The 16717-nt window shown below is 38.5% G+C and overlaps 2 protein-coding genes across 8 annotated transcripts; one reads left to right on the plus strand and one right to left on the minus strand.

Annotated features, from left to right (window-relative positions):
- The first annotated feature begins 2374 nt into the window (after nt 1-2374).
- Nucleotides 2375-3132, plus strand: LOC109166752 (uncharacterized mitochondrial protein AtMg00810-like). Its single transcript, XM_019315642.1, has 2 exons — nt 2375-2829; nt 2949-3132. Exons 1-2 carry the CDS (start codon nt 2375-2377, stop codon nt 3130-3132), a joined length of 639 nt encoding a protein of 212 aa, XP_019171187.1.
- Nucleotides 3133-9932: 6800 nt separating this feature from the next.
- On the minus strand, nt 9933-16348 carry LOC109166811 (RNA-binding protein 25). 7 transcript variants are annotated; one of them, XM_019315688.1, is made up of 10 exons: nt 15740-15854; nt 15316-15402; nt 15058-15102; nt 14729-14747; nt 14310-14560; nt 13953-14105; nt 12990-13440; nt 12179-12826; nt 11505-12082; nt 9933-10347 (listed from the first exon to the last, which is right to left on the minus strand). In XM_019315688.1, the coding sequence occupies exons 2-10, from the start codon at nt 15370-15372 to the stop codon at nt 10096-10098; spliced, it is 2454 nt and encodes an 817-aa protein (XP_019171233.1). In that variant the 5' UTR covers nt 15373-15402; nt 15740-15854; the 3' UTR covers nt 9933-10095. The 7 variants fall into 7 exon arrangements, with proteins under 7 accessions (XP_019171233.1, XP_019171236.1, XP_019171232.1 ...); XM_019315691.1 differs by lacking the exon at nt 15058-15102; XM_019315687.1 differs by lacking the exon at nt 15316-15402 and having other exon boundaries at nt 15740-15843.
- Between the last annotated feature and the right edge of the window lie 369 nt (nt 16349-16717).

The following is a 16717-nucleotide window of genomic DNA, read 5'->3' on the forward strand; positions in this document are numbered from 1 at the left end:
ATAGGACCACTTGTAACCACTTCCCACATTTCATCATGTAATGCGGATAAATGTACCTGCATGCGAATTTTCCAATCATCAAATTTTTCTAAGGAAAATAATAAATTTTGGGCAAGAGCGTAATCTCTTTTCATCATCTTGATTTTTCGAGATCTGTCTAGCAGTCAAAATTGACTCAAATAGACAACCGCTCTGATACCAATTGTTGGTCCCAATAGGGTGGTGAAAGTCTAGAGGGGGGGGGTGAATAGACTTCCAAGCTTTTTCAGATTAAATAACTCTTTGGTAACTTCAACTCTAAGTAACAAGTAAATAGAGCAAGTTTGTACTGCACAGCGGAATAATAGTAAAGAGTTATGCCCAACTAGTAAATTAAGTGTGCAGGTATAAGTAAGTTAGGTACAAATGATATGTAAAGTAACAGAGATATCTTGAATATATAGAGGAGATGGTTCACTCAATATATAATGACAATATTCAAGATTGTAAATAAATATCGTATCACGTCGAACGTGTGACGAATGTTACATGCAACACGTCAAACTTGCTTAGAATAAATCACTATTTAAGCTCGAGAAGTTTGAGTCACATGCATACGTGAGAACACACTAAACCCGGATGATTAAAATTAACTGTGAATAGTAAACGGGTTAGTCGGATGAGATAGATAGATATAGCAAATAAAGTAAGTGCGGTATGTAAATGAGAGAGGCAATTTATAGTGGTTCGGAAGTGGCGTAATCTTCCTAGTCCACTTTTCTCCTTTCACGTCTAGGAGAAATTCACTATTTTCCACACACAGTTACAATAGTGAACAAGTGCTACACAGGCACTTCCTCCGGATGTCTTGCACACAGCTACACCCTGCTCCGAGTGTCTCGCACACAGCTACACTCAACTCCGAGTATTTCGCACACAGCTATACTCAACGCCAACTAAGTGTCTTGCACACAGCTACACTTAGCAACTACGAGTGTTTTGCACACAGCTACACTCACTAGAGTATTTTGCACACAGCTATACTCTTTCTACAGTTTACAAATACAAGGATTTGTATTTCTCTCTCCAACTAGATTTTGAGACTATTCAGACTAAGTCTCTTTGAATATTTGAGCACTAGCACTTTTGAATTTTGTACTTGTATTCTATCTCGTTTTTCTCTGTTCTTCTCACGCCCTTTGTCTTCAAGTCTTCATGGCTTTTTATACTTAATCAAATATATCCGTTGGAGTGGGATAATTTGATATTTGAATTTTGAATCTTCATAGCCTGATATTGTTGACAGTAGATCTTCAATTTTGATTTGATTTGTCAACTTGCCTGACAAAGTAATTATTTCTAGCACAACTTTGATTTTCTAGTTGTTTCTAAAAATATTACTTTAATTGTCAATTTGAATATCCAACGAATCTTTGAAATAAATTCATCTGATAGAATTTATTTCTAGGATAAGTTTTTATATTCATGCCTTCATAAATATTTTTCCGTTCTGATCAAATGTCTTTCAGGCAATTTTGGAGTCTTGTGGCATGTGGGTGGACTTGGAGTAAATTCCTTCGAATTTATCCAATTTCTGATCATCTTGCTCTTTTGCCACATTGTGCTCCTTTGACTTAAACATCGTGCTCCTTGACTTTGAACATTGTGCTTCTTTCGATACATTGTGCTCTTCTGACAACATTGTGTTTCTTAGACAACATTGTGCTTCTTAGGTGGCATTGTGCTTCTTCGCATTGTGCTCCTTAGCAGCATTGTGCTTCTTAGCAGAATTGGTCACATTGTGCTCCTTTGGTGAGCATCGTGCTCCTTCGGACACATTGTGCTCCTTTAACACACATTGTGCTCTTTTGATAAGCATTGTGCTCCTTTAGCACACATTGTGCTCTTTTGAACACATCGTGCTCCTTTAGCACACATTGTGCTCTTTTGAACACATCGTGCTCCTTTAGCACACATTGTGCTCTTTTGAGCACACATCGAGCTCCTTCAAAAATCTGCCTTATTAAAAATATAGTTCCTTGGGGGGGAATCGATCTCGGGTGTGATCGTTTAGAATAAGGACCTCTACCATTTCACCGTTAAGCTCATCCGATCATTCCTTGCAACGCCATTGCTTTATGCTTCTTTCTCGGATGAATACTCGTAGGGCCAAAATTAATTTCTCAAATTAATTTTGTTCTTCCTATGGTAGATTCCTTCTGATTTCAATATTCTGATTTATGATGCTTGTACTAAAGACTTAAAAACCAAGGGGATCTAAAGATACATTTGGCTCATCAAAACTTACAAAAATATTCCTATCACTATACCAATAGACGGTGGGATGGTTTTGTCACAACGCCGTTATATGCGGGACATTCTAGCTCGTGCAGGTATGACGGACTGCAAACCACTCGCCACCCCGGCTTCACTCACACAGCCTGTGTCTACAACAGCTGATCTGTTTGATAATCCGACCCAATACCGTCGTCTGGCGGGTGCCCTACAATATTTAACTATTACTAGGCCTGATCTTTCTTATGCTGTAAACCGTTTGTGCCAGTTCATGCATGCTCCTACGCAGGAACACTGGAGTCTTCTCAAGCGGGTTCTACGCTATGTTAAAGGCACCCTGGCGTACGGGCTACGGCTAGCTGCTTCACCGTCTACGGATATTCACGCCTACTCGGACTCCGACTGGGCCGGCTGTCCGGTGGATCGCAAGTCCACAAGTGGGTATGCGGTCTTTATTGGCACCAACCTGGTGTCTGGGTATCACGGAAACAACGCACTGTCGCACGTTCATCGACCGAAGCCGAGTACAAAGGCCTTGCTGATGTTGCCGCTGAGGTAACTTGGGTTATCTCCTTACTTCGTGAGCTTGGGCTACACTCCGACCGTCCTGCAACACTTTGGTGCGACAATCTCGGTGCTACCTACCTGTGCGCCAACCCGGTGTTCCATGCCAGGACTAAGCACGTAGAGATTGATTATCACTTCGTACGAGACAAAGTGGCTTCAGGGGCCTTCCAAGTCAATTTCATCTCTACAAAGGACCAAGTCGCAGATATCTTCACCAAGCCACTGCCGGCTCTCCGCTTCACCGGGCTACGTGACAAGCTCAATGTTGTCCCAGTTCAACCTTGTACTTGAGGGGGAGTGTGAGAGATAATAGTTTATTGTTATGTCTATTCCTAGTCTACATGGTTAAGTTACGATAGTTTAGTTGTGTTAGTATATTGTACCTATCCTGTATCAGTTTGAATTGAATAGCAACGTTCATCTAATGGAATATTACATACAACAGCAATTTTATACCATATTTGGAGAGCACGGAACGGAGCAGTGTGGGATGCTATCCTGCCGCGACCAAGGAAGTTATTAGCCATGGCGGCCGCAACAATGCATGCATGGCGCAATGCATGGTCCACCGCTAGTACCACGCCACCGCCATTACCCGACCACCCAGGAGCTGTTGGGGAACCACCGCCGCCGCACGAACACATAGTGGTGCCTTCATTAGAAATAAGCTGCAATAATGTCTGGTGGGGAAGATCCCAATACATAATAGTAGGCTACTGGAACGCAGCAGATGCTAAAGCATGAGCTAAATAATTGTCTGATCTAGGGATAAAATTAAAAGAACAGAAATCAAACGAAGCTGTAATAGACTTGCAGCTATCAATAGCATAGCCAACATACGAACGAACTGTAGATGGTGGTGAGATGAGATATCGTTGTAATGATAGGCAATCTGTGTAGAGATGTACTAATCTTTCGCCCCGGTCCTTCAGCCATGATAATGCTTCCTTGCACGCGAATGCCTCGGCCATGAGTGGTGAAAAACAAACCGGGAGAGGAGCACTGAAAGCCGCTACATATTCTCCATTTGCATCGAGGAGCACCGCCCCTACCGTTGCCATGCCCGAGTCGTGGAGGTAGCCGGCGTCGACTCGGCAATTTCTGGGCAGTGGTACCGCTGAGATGGGAGGCGCGGCGGTTATGTGTTCGTGCGGCGGTGGTGGTTCCCCAACAGCTCCCGGGTGGTCGGGTAATGGTGGTGGCGTGGTACTGGCGGTGGACCGTGCATTGCACCATGCATGCATTGTTGCGGCCGCCATGGCTGCATCGAAGAGCACCGCCCCTACCGTTGCCATGCCCGAGTCGTGGAGGGGAAGAAGAATAAATTAGAGTGCAATTCCATTACCCGCATTCCCATAACTGGCTGCCATACCGAGGCTAAAACATGCCGCATATACTCCATCTTAATTAGCTTCTTAGTCAAGAAACGGCCGACTACCGAGTAGACGACCGCCCCTATGCCCGACGCCGGTTCGAAAGCGTCACCCGCTTCCACGCCGACTTCCTCGCCTTCCAGAACCATATCCTCCCAACGTTCGGTCGCTGCCTCAACTCCATCATCATATCGGCGCTGATTCATGCTTGCCATGCTGCTGGACTGCGTCAACGTCGATCGAAAGTACCGCCAAAAAACGGAGAAACCCTAGTAGGGAGATATTTAGAGAGAAACCCTAATTAGGGAGAATATATATATATATATATATATATATATATATATATATATATATATATATATATATATATATATATATATATATATATATAGTAAATACCCAAAATGGTCCCTCGACTATAGCTAAATTCACAAATTGGTCCTCAACTTTCAATTTTAACCAATTAAGTCCTTAACTTTGCAATTTTGACACGATTTGGTCCTCCATCTATTTGACCATTTGTTGACCGTGATCGACGATCTCCAGAAGAACCTTCAGCTTCGTCGGAGCACGTGGAAGCCTCCAGGATGACGTTGCACCGGTTCGGAAACACGTCGTCTTCTTCGCTCTGGTACGAACTCAACTACATTGAATCCAAAGGGAGGATGAAGAAAGGCGACCGAATTTGGTAGATTGCTTTCGGCAGTGGATTCGAATGTAACAGTACGGTCTGAAAATGCAACCGGAACCTTAAAAAACCGATGATGGACCATGAAAATACATATATATTCTCAAAAATCACAGTCAACAAACGGTCAAATAGACAGAGGACCAAATTGTGTTAAAATTACAAAGTTAAGGACTTAATTGGTTGAAATTGAAAGTTGAGGACTAATTTGTGAATTTAGCTATAGTCGAGGGACCATTTTGGGTATTTATATATATATATATATATATATATATATATATATATATATATATATATATATATATATATATATATATATATATATATACTAGGACTATGTGGTCTAATGGTATTCGGGTTGGACTTCGATTTCGAAGGTTGTGAGTTCAAGCCTCAGTGGAGGTGTTATTAGCTTTTTGTGTTTCAATAGGATGAGAAAGTATATGAACAGATACTACATTGTAATAACAGATACTACATTGTAATAGAGCTAGTAGCATTCAAATATATATATATATTAAAATTAAAATATATATATATTATAACAGAAGTGATTGTGAGATTTTCCCACCCAAATTCATGGACAATTTAGTAATATCAACATCATTAGACAAAAGTGTCATTTAGGATTAATATTTAAAGACTTCAAATAAATGATTACACTTTCTTTTCAAAAAATCATACAAATTTATAATTCTCACATTTTCCACCTATAAATACAATAGATTGGTAATTAAATAAATCATAATTCTTCATTTTCAACTTCTTCATTTTTCGTTCATTTTCCTTTTCTTCGATCTATGTTTTCTTTTGCTTCTTTTTTTTTTAAATCATGTTTTCATTCATTTTTTTTTTTTGGTAATCTCAATCATAATTCTTCATTTTCCTCTTTTTCAGTTTCCGTGCGTTTTCCTCTTCTTCGACATGTGTGTTCTCATTCGCTTTTTTATTTTTTGGACAATCCCGATCATAATTCTTCATTTTCATCTTCTTCATTTTTTTTGTCACTTTCCTCTTCTTTGATATGTGTTTGTTTGCCTTCCTTATCATGATTTCATTCATTTGTTTTAGGTGATCCAATGATAAAGTAGAAATTGAAGATACATTTATTTTGAAATTTGATAGATCTGGAGTTCTCAAAATATTTTTTTTCGTGGGGGTTAAGGATTTCAATGGTTAATGAATTGTTTGTGTTTTGCGGCAAGTTGGAGGGATCTGTGATGGGGATGTCGCATCTGAGAATGGGTTCAAGTGCGGGTACAACTGCACATGCAACCCTTGCAATTGCAAGTGATGCGAAATCCAATGGCAAGAAAAAATAAAGCAGAGACGAGTCTATATTTAATTTGCGTTGAAAACTCATCTTAAAATTATTTCAAAGACTTTATTGTGTACGTAGTTCGTGCAGTGAAAAGATTAAGGATTAATTATCTACTTTGTAATAAGACAAGTGGATCGTAATATATATATATATATATATATATATATATATATATATATATATATATATATATATATATATATATATATATATATATATATATATATATAGTAGTGTCGTCTAACAACTTAATGGGGAAACTCCTTTGTTATCTTATTCTAGGAGTGTAAATGAGCCGAGCAGCTCACGAGCCGCTTGCGAGCGGCTCGGTCAAAGCTCGGCTCGAGCTCGGTCAATATCGAGCTCGAGTCGAGCTCGAGCGGCTCGTTTAGTAATCGAGCTCGCGCCGAGCCTAGATATTCTAGGCTCGTGGCTCGTCGAGCCGCTCGCGACCCATATAATATATATATATATATATATATATATATATATATATATATATATATATATATATATAATGATATAATATAATATAATAATAATATATATAAATAACAATTAGAAATTAGAATTTTCAACTCAAAATCCCTAAAAGATTTCTATTATTTATGTATGGATAAAACAAATTAGTTTGAATTTTAAACCAAAAGTATTAAATATGTCAAATTCAATATCAAAATCGAGCTCAAGTTCGAGCTCGAACAATAGAGCTGCTCGAGCTCCGAGCTCGAGCTCGAGCTCGAACTCGAGTCGAGCCTCCATTAACAAGCACGAGCTCAAGCCTACCCAGGCTCGAGCTCGGCTCGGCTCGGCTCGTTTACACCCGTATCTTATTCTAAAGTTTTCTCTTATTTCTACAGATGATTCTTCTTAGTAGAACAAACTGAATATTCATTTCAATATAAACAATTTTTATTTTATATATATATATATATATATATATATATATATATATATATATATATATATATATATATATATATATATGAACTAATGTATAATATTATTATAATTAATGAATTAATTCTGTTAGAAGCAAAGTAGGAAGGGGGCAAGTTTTTCCAATTGCAGTAGTAATACTCTTTAACTCATTACCGAAAACAATAGATGGAAGAGACTTAGACTTGGTGAAATGAGAAAATAAAGATGAGATAGGCTCAGAGGCACCTGAATCGATTAGATTGTGATACAAGGCAGTATGAGCTCCTTTAGTGTAGGCTGAAAGAGTGACACCGAGAGCCTTGGCATTGGTTTTAAATCGAATAAACTCTTCATATTCAGTAGCAGAATGTAAGTGTGTATGTATGTATGTAAACTAAGGTATAATATTATTATAATTAATGAATTAATTGTGAGAAGCAAAGTAGGAATGGGGGAAGTTTTTCCAATTGCAGTAGTACTTTTTGACCTATTACCGAAAATAATAAATGGAAGAGACTTAGACTTGGTGAAATGAGAAAATAAAGAAGAGATACGCTCAAAGGCACCTGAATCGATAACTCATGGTCCGCTCAGGCTAGATTGTGTTACAAGGACAGTATGAGCTCCTTTAGTGTAGGCTGCAAGAGTGACACCGGGAGCCTTGGCATTGGTTTTAAATTGAACAAACTCTTCATATTCAGTAGCAGAATGTATGTATGTATGTAAACTAATGTATAATATATATTATTATAATTAATGAATTAATTCTGTGAGAAGCAAAGTAGGAAGGGAGGAAGTTTTTTCAATTGCAGTAGTAGTACTTTTTGACCCATTGCCGAAAACAATAGATAGAAGAGACTTAGACTTGGTGAAATGAGAAAATAAAGATGACATGCTCAGAGGCGCACCTGAATCGATAACTCATGGTCCGGGTAGGCTAGATTGTGTTACAAGGGCAGTATGAGCTCCTTTAGTATAGGCTGCAAGAGTGACACCGCGAGCCTTGGCATTGGTTTTAAATCGAACAAACTCTTCATATTCAGCAGCGGAAATGGTTCGAGAATTTTGTTCTCCGAGTTGAGATTAAGATTGAACAACACTTGACTGGGTTAACACCAGTTTCCCATGAAGTTTCCAACATCGGTCCTGTATGTGTCCAAGTTTATTACAATAATCACAAAATCTAGTGTTTTTCTGTTCAACACGATCTTTAGTTCGTCCACATCCTCCTGTGTTACTAGAGCTGATTGTTCGGGAGTAGATGTGTGAACAATAGGAATGGAGGTTACCTACAAGAGATGTTTGAACAATTCGGTTGGCCCTAGAACAATGTTACTTCCAAGAATTTGATTCTAGGTACTTTCAAATTCTGGACCTAATTTGGTTAAGAAAAGTACTACAAAGAATTTTTCTCGTTGGGTAAGTTGTTCTGCAGGTGTACGGTCAATAGGCATGAGTGTACTAAACTCAGTTATCAAACTTTGGATTTTGCCAAGAAAAGTTTCCATACCAATACCATCTTTCTTCAAGTTAACTAAATTAGCAACAACATTGTAGAATTGAGAGACATCATTAGTGTATAAAGATTTAGCTTGATTTCATACCTCCACACATGTCAGGGCTTGAAGAGAGGCAACAATTGTGGAGAAAGAGACTGCCAAAGGAGGCTACATAGCTGAGCATCTAACCTTTGCCAAATTGCCATTTCATTTTCTGATATTTCATCTACTCACTTTTGTAAGTGGGTACTGGGTAGCAACTCTTTGGCCTATAAACCATAACTCAATGGCATCAGACCAAAATTGGTAATTTTGAGACCCACATAATTTTTTGGAAGTAATCACCAGCTTCCAAACAAATTAGGCACATAAATAGAGTCGAAACAGTAGGCATAAAACTGGCAAGAGAAAGAAGCGTACCAATATTAACAAAATTTCTATCAAAGGACATTGTTACCAAAAAGAAAATGGATTGCACAGATGGAGTCGCAGATAACCAACGGGAAGATATGAAAACTATCGTCGAAAAATTCTGTCGCAGATGGTCACACGCGACGGCGCGTGAGATCGGAGGGCCGTCGAAAAATTCTGCCGCAGATGGTCACACGCGACGGCGCGTGAGATCGGAGGGCCGACGATTGTGCCAGCGCATGAAAGTCAGTGAAGGCGTTTACTGGGTCAGGCTCGCCAAAGATTGTAGAAGGGATGGGTTACACCAATTTGACAAAAACTCTTACTAATAGCAAGTAATTTGAGAAAATAGTTTTAAATGAACAATAACTTTTACTGTTCACGAAAAAAAACTTTAAAATTTTTAATTGGCTTCTGATACCATGTTAAGAAAGATTTAAAAGAATCTGATGTGTTACTTCATTTTCTCAATGGAGAGACAATAGGCAAGGCATATATATACAAACTCAAAAGACACAATCCTACAAACACAACTTCAAGAATCAAGAGTATATACCTACAACCTCCGTAAGTACAAACAGTGTTCGATTTTTTTTTAAGTTTCTGCAATACCATAAATAGTTTCGTTCTTTCAAAATAGAAAGTGAATGGGACAATATGACAATCAAATTTCCATAGCTTGTTCGCCTACGTCTATTGAAAATGTCAATATCTATTTCATTTTATTTTTTGTGCAAAACCATAAATTGCCAATATTTCATGATTGGAAACATTCATTCATATGAAGAAACTATCTGTTCTGGTTTAACTATCATCAGTTTAACTCCAGATGAGCTAAGACTTGAAGAAACCCAAATCCCATTATGCATAGAAGAAAATGGATACCAAATGAGCAAGTATTATTGTGTTTTCCATCATTTAGGTCCTGTAGCAATGTGATTTTCCAGGAGTCAAGGGGGCAAAAAAGAAAGGAAAATACTAGTACACAGAGATATGGCTCCAAGACAACAAACATGATATGAAAATAAACAGGAAACAAAATTAAGACTTAGACCTGGAAGCCAAACCAGTTTCAACTTTCTTGACTTCAAAGATGAGCATCCTCCACATCTTCAAAACAAACATTTCGGCTTCTTCATCTAATATTGCTTGCAGTCTCTCCAGCATCTCAGCCGCCTTCACGTGTTCTTGAGTGCTGGAGACTATATAGTCTACCAATGTGGGTTCCTCCTCTCCCAGAAATTCTGTAATCTTCTTAGCAATCCATGGCCTCATTCTCTCATGCAGTTCATTCTGTGAAGTGAGAACGAATGATAACACTTTCAATTAGATAAAATACAAGTTGCTAAAATTGTGAAATGCAATATGAACTGTAAGAGTTTTAAGAATAAATCATTTCTAGTCTAGTATATATAAAAACAAAAAACAAAAAACAAAAAAGTGGCAGGATTGAGGGATAGGAGATAAAAATGTCTTCTATTACAATAGGAGATAATCACTTTCTTCCTGTCAAAATTTATATTGTAGGCAGATTATTAGAATTAAGTATTTCTACTAGAACCTTAGACAATGGAACTAGCAAAAAAATGTCCAGCAGTGCATTTTCAATGATGAGGCTGAAGCTATAAAGCTTGAAAAAGACAGATAAAATTTGCCACTCCAAAAAAGAAGGAAAAAGCAAGTTCAGAAAAGAGCCCCATGAAATGTTGAGATGAGTGATGAGCAATGATAAAAGGTCAAAACCAATATACAAGGTTACAGCCTCATAGAAGCTAATATAAAAAGATGTATAAAAAACCTTACCTCTTTTCACAACAGAGGTTTCAAGAACTTGGACACATGATGTTATGACATACAAGGTTACAGCCTCATAGAAGCTATATACAAAGATGTATAAAACCTTGCCTCTCTCTTCAGAGGTTTCAAGAACTTGGACCCATGATGTTATGACAACAGATCAACAATTAGCCATTAACCACTCCATACTTCATATGATAAGAAATGTTCTTGTGGTGAAAACAAGAAGCCTCAAAGATATCTTCCAGAATACCAGAGGAAGAGAAAATTACATCTTGTTTTCACCTTAAAACATTATCAATTCTACATTTCTTGGAAGGGATGTTATCCCACTTGAAAACCAACCAACTATATATATGCACTTATAGCCATGTCAAACTTAAGAGGGGTGGGCCAATCGCCCTCCCCATGGTAAGGTGGCAATTTTTTTTTGGCTAAAAACCTTCACCTAGCAAGCTAAAGACATACTGTGCCTGTTTGGTAAAGCTTATAATTATGAGTTGCGAAAAACCTATTACATAACGCAACTTAAGGATTACTTATTTCTAGCAACAAACATACTGACAAGTATTAGTCCTATATTATTTGTTAAAACTCAACAAGACAGTTGTAAATTCACAATAGAACATATAGGGAAGAGTTTCATATCTCACCTTGTCATAGATAGCCCAATTTATCTCGTACGAAAACAACTCATTTTTAGTCTTTGGAATCATATCGATCAGTTGTTTTGCATCTAAAAGCTTCTGATTATCTGGAGTCCGCGTTTTTTCAGGCCTATGTTCCCGAGCTCGGTCATGGTCAACATTTTCCTTTCGGCTCTCTTCATCATGCCTTTCACGTTCCCGATGACTAGATCTTTCATGAGACCTTCTGCTTCTATCCTTTTCTGCATCCAGCCTATCCTCTTTAGAGTTAACATTAGAAATACGTTTTGCAGTTTCTATTGCTGTAGTTGAGATCAAATAGGGTGCTTCAGAAATGGAAGGATGGACAACCGGCTCTTCTATTGAGTAATCAATTGGAACAAGTGGTCTCATTTTCTTCTCTTTTTGCATGTCCTCATCCTCATCCTCATTAAATACTGAAGGAACAGCAGCTCTTTTTCCTGACCCTTGTAGGCCAAATCCCAACTTTTTAGCTGGGGCATTGCTATTTTGCCTTGTATCTGATGCAGCAGTAGCTGCCCACATTGATTCATCACCAATACTATTATGTGCAAGTGCTTCACCTGTCATTTACAGACAAAATCACTTTAGAAAAAGATGGGAGGAAGACCCTAATATATCTGTAAATTTCATAAAAGAACAAGGAAAAGAGCAATTACTGTGACTCAAATTCAGATCAGAAGTGATCACAACACTCTTATCTTCGCGATTGTTTTTCTCAGGTGAAACAGCCCTGTCATGTCCATTAGCTACATGACCAGATAGGATTCTTAATGCCTCCTCTTGCTCTTTCTTTCGCTGTTGTTCATCATCCCTCTGTTTAGCCTCAGCAATCTCTTCTTCTTCTTTCAATCTGTCGGCCAAGTCATCTTCTTTTTCTCTGTGTCTCCTTTTTCTCTCCTCATCACTACTTCTGTATTTCCTCCTTTTGTAACCATCATCACCATCATGTTCTTGTTCCATTATTTCCAACTTGCGCTCATGTGCCCTTTCTTTCTCTCTTTCCCGCTCTCTTTTCCTCCAATGCTCTTTCTCCCTTTCTCTAGACTCCCATTCCTTTTCTCGTACCTTATACCTACGCTCATCGTCCCGAATTTTGTACTCTCTCTCCTTTTCTCTCTTAGCCCGCTCTTGCTCCCGTTCTCTCTCATATCTTTCAAGCTCTCTTTCCTTCTCCCTCTTTATGTCTCGGTCCCGGTCTCTACTGCTCCTATCATGCCTTCTACGATCAGGAGAGCTTGTTCCTTCTCTATCATGCTCACTTGATGGCTTACTTTCGCTTGTCAAGTCATCTTCATTTTTTACTTCTGATGCATTAGCAAAAATACATTACGACATGCAATGAAATGATTTTTAAATCACTACATCATTACAAGTAATATGAAGCTACCTCAGGTAGGTCTGGTCTTAAAAGAAAAGGGCATAGCAGAGAAGGGTTTGAACTGAAAATGATAATGCCACAAAACTCACCATTTTTTACTGCATCTGCATCTGATTCCCCATCTTTTGACCTAGAATGGTTTTCCACATTCAAGTTGCCACCAGCATCAGTAGGTAATAACTGAGGGGGCGGAGGTGGTGGCGGCAATGGTTTATTCTTTATCCTTTCCTTTATCATGTCTGTAAGCTTCTCCGAGGCCTCCTGGTCAGCTTGCCTATCTTCATCAGTAACAAGGCCAAAGGTGCTGGTATCATGGTTTTCTTTATTTTCCTTCTCATTATCTTTATTTGAGTCTTCTGGGGTGGGCTCTGGGTGTTCTGAGGCGGTCTTTGAAGCTTCACTTTTTTCAGCATCTGACACATTTTCTTCCCCTTTGTCAGCCCCTCCAGTATCCTCCTGATCTTTGGGTTTAGTTGAGCTTTCTATTTTCTTTTTAACATATTGTTCAAGATATTTCTTAGTTGCTTGATTGACATTCAACTGAAAATTTACAAAGGTAACCAAATTAGCAATGAAACTCACTCACTTTATGACAGCAAATATGTTGAGGAATTAGTAGAAAGTACAGAATGATTTTTAGCAACACAAAATACTAGGTGTAGCTGTGTTGTCTTCATGAGAACTAATATAGTAATATTAGGTACTTGGTTGGCCAATCAGATGTCTTCTTTAAGACATTTCTAGAAAGTCTTAATTTGGAGCTTCTAAAACGAGGATTTATCGCTCTCAAAAAAAAAAAAAAAAAACGAGGATTTATCTTTTATCTGAGCTAAAAACGCTTTTCATATTTTTACTGCTTCACCCAGCTTATTTTGGAGCTTATCCGGTCCAAAAAGAAGAAGTTCCAAATACGCTGGGCTAAACAAGCATTAGATATTCATATACATTTATACAAAAGCAACAGATATATTGACAAAGGAGTATGGATAACATCAATATGTGTGTGCATGCACACACGTGTTACGTGTATAGAAACCGAGAAAATGTCTTACCATCAATTCTTGCCCATCAATACTTAATTTGCTAAGCAATCGCAATGCACGAAGAACACCTTCAGCAGACTCAAATTCACACAATCCGAAACCTTTTAATGTTCCATTTGTAGGATCTTGAACACGCTTCCAACTTTTTACAGGCCCACAGAGCTTTAAAATTGAACAAAATTCAGAACCCAAAGCATCATTCCCATTGACATGTATAGCAGGCAACACATTGTAAGTTTAAACTCCAGAGAATATAAAGAAGTAATAAACATACAGATTTAAAAAATTCAAAACTAATAGGAGATATATATATATATATATATATATATATATATAGAGAGAGAGAGAGAGAGAGAGAAATCACACCTGCAATAGAGAAAGCATGAAATCATTTTCTACAGTTGGAGATATCTTGCCAACATAAACTGTTATATGAGTTTTCTCTGTTTGTGTAACAAGTGGAGAGGGAGCCGGCCTAATAACAGGAGGAATGATTGGACCACGAATGACAGGAACTGGCGGGCGCATCAAGGGAGGAACAATGCCTACACCTATCGGTGGGCGAGGAGGGTATATTTGCCGGACCATTGGGTATGGTGAGGGATAACGAAGAATTCCTGCAAAAATCAACGAAGAATTCTATGCAAATTTATCAGTGCATGCTCATATTGAAAGCTTGAACAAGTTGTAAGTATAATAGGCATAAAAATTTCCACAATAAACTAATACTGTTACCAAACATTACAAGCAATAAGAGATGGCACCATAGGCATGACAACACTCACCAGCTGAACAACAAATAACCTGAACATCAAGAGAATAATATCGAATTTATAAAACATGAATATGTGAGCTGGACTTACCTTATGCTTATACTTGACAAAAATGGCTTCTCAAACTATCCAAAATCCCATGCATGCAAAGTGAGGATTTGATAAGAGTAAGATGAGACCCTGATTTTCAGTGTCTCACTATCAATTCCACTGATGCAGTGATGACACAATATTATATTATGTTCTAATATGGAACATATCAACCATTAACATCCTTGTGTACAGCATAAGGAATGCAAGAAATACAATTTAGGTAGGCAAAATTGAAAGGATTGTGATACCTTGGGATAAAAAGGCAATGAGCACTCAGTTGTTAACATGGTCCTCTGCTGGCATATCAAGAATCAATATCCCACCAAAGGGAAAGAATCCTTATTACTACAAATAAGCCTACTAAATGAGCACTGCACAATCAGACATTACATAGCATGGGAAAGTGACAGGCATATTTTTACAGCCTGGGTACTGAATTTTCAAGCTTTAATTCCTATGAAGTTCATGCAACAACTTAAAAGGAAGCTAAGCAGTTGTTTGCATACCAAAAATTTAGTAGTGGGGTAGTCAGTGGTCTCTAAAGAACTGCAATATGAAGCCATCCGACTTCTATCACCAAATCAATCCAAACACTGTAGGAGAAAACATCCTGTCATTGAGGCCCCTAATCCAACTAACACAAGTCTGCCCCACAACTCCTCTCAACCATATTAATTTTATTTTTTTACTTATTCACGCCATGAAAAATAACTTTTTAAATCACATAAGCCCTCGAGAAAGTAAAATTTGCATTCTTGATTTCTTGTGCTCCTAAAAGTAAAGATCTTTTGACCCATACTGATAGAAGAATCTTATTTTTCTCATCATTAGTCAATAGTATATGCACAGAACATTAAAACATGCGAAATTTCAAAAACACACGGTCTTATTCATACACAAATAATAGACAGTCAAAAGAGAGAACCCCACCTGGAGGATGGGCGCCACCTTGGTGAAGAGGCTGAGGCATGCCTGGATAACCATTCGGTATTGGAGCATAGGGTCTCAATGGCTGCCCTGGCATCGCAAAAGGCGGCTGAACATAACCCATCGGAACCCCAGCACCGGCAGCCGGAGCCCCCGGAGGAGGTGCAATCATAACCGGCGACACGGAGCTGACTCCAGGGGGCGGAATCCCAGGCGTGGTCTGATAGTTCGGAGTTTGCTGCAAGCCAGGGGTAGGGATAGGCGAGAATTGAGGAGCAGTACCGGGTACCGGAGCAGGCGGCGTCGCCGGGCGGAAAGTGGGGGCAGGGAAAGGCTGGATCGACGGCGGAGAGATTAGAGAGGGCGGCGGCGGAGTGCTAGGGTTAGCGTTTGGCGGCGGAAATAATGATGAAGGTGCGGGAGGCGTTGGTTCGGTAGAGGTAGAGGGATCGGGCTGAGGTTTCGGGTCAATGGAATCGGTTTCTCGTTGAGGATTGGAATCAGTGGGATCTTGAGGAGGAGTTGCGTCCGCCATTGTTAGATAGAGAGCTCCTCGACTTGAGTTATTTCTGCGCTGTGGTGAATTTTAGGATTAAGCCCTCGAAGATACCTCTTTTTATTTGTCCCACAACGATTGGTAAAAACGCCTAATAAAACTTCTAACATAGCTTCTCTGGGCTAACGTGGTTTTTATTTATTTATTTATTTATTTATTATTTATTGATAATATAGATCAATTTTATATATATTACTGTAGTATTTTCACCCATGCGATGCACGGAAAATTTGTTATAATATTTTAAGAATATTTGTATCGATATATAATTATGTAAATTATAGCATTGAATATTATATAATGCAATTGAAGAATTGAGTTGTATCGACTGTATTTTCTGATGTTATCATTACTTGAATTCGAGCAAATAATTGTCCAATTAATAGCCATTGCGTAGATGTACGCATCCGGTGCTAAAACTTTAG

The sequence above is a fragment of the Ipomoea nil genome, unplaced genomic scaffold, assembly GCF_001879475.1.
Source record: "Ipomoea nil cultivar Tokyo-kokei standard unplaced genomic scaffold, Asagao_1.1 scaffold3105, whole genome shotgun sequence".
In the NCBI taxonomy this organism is placed as follows: domain Eukaryota; kingdom Viridiplantae; phylum Streptophyta; class Magnoliopsida; order Solanales; family Convolvulaceae; genus Ipomoea; species Ipomoea nil.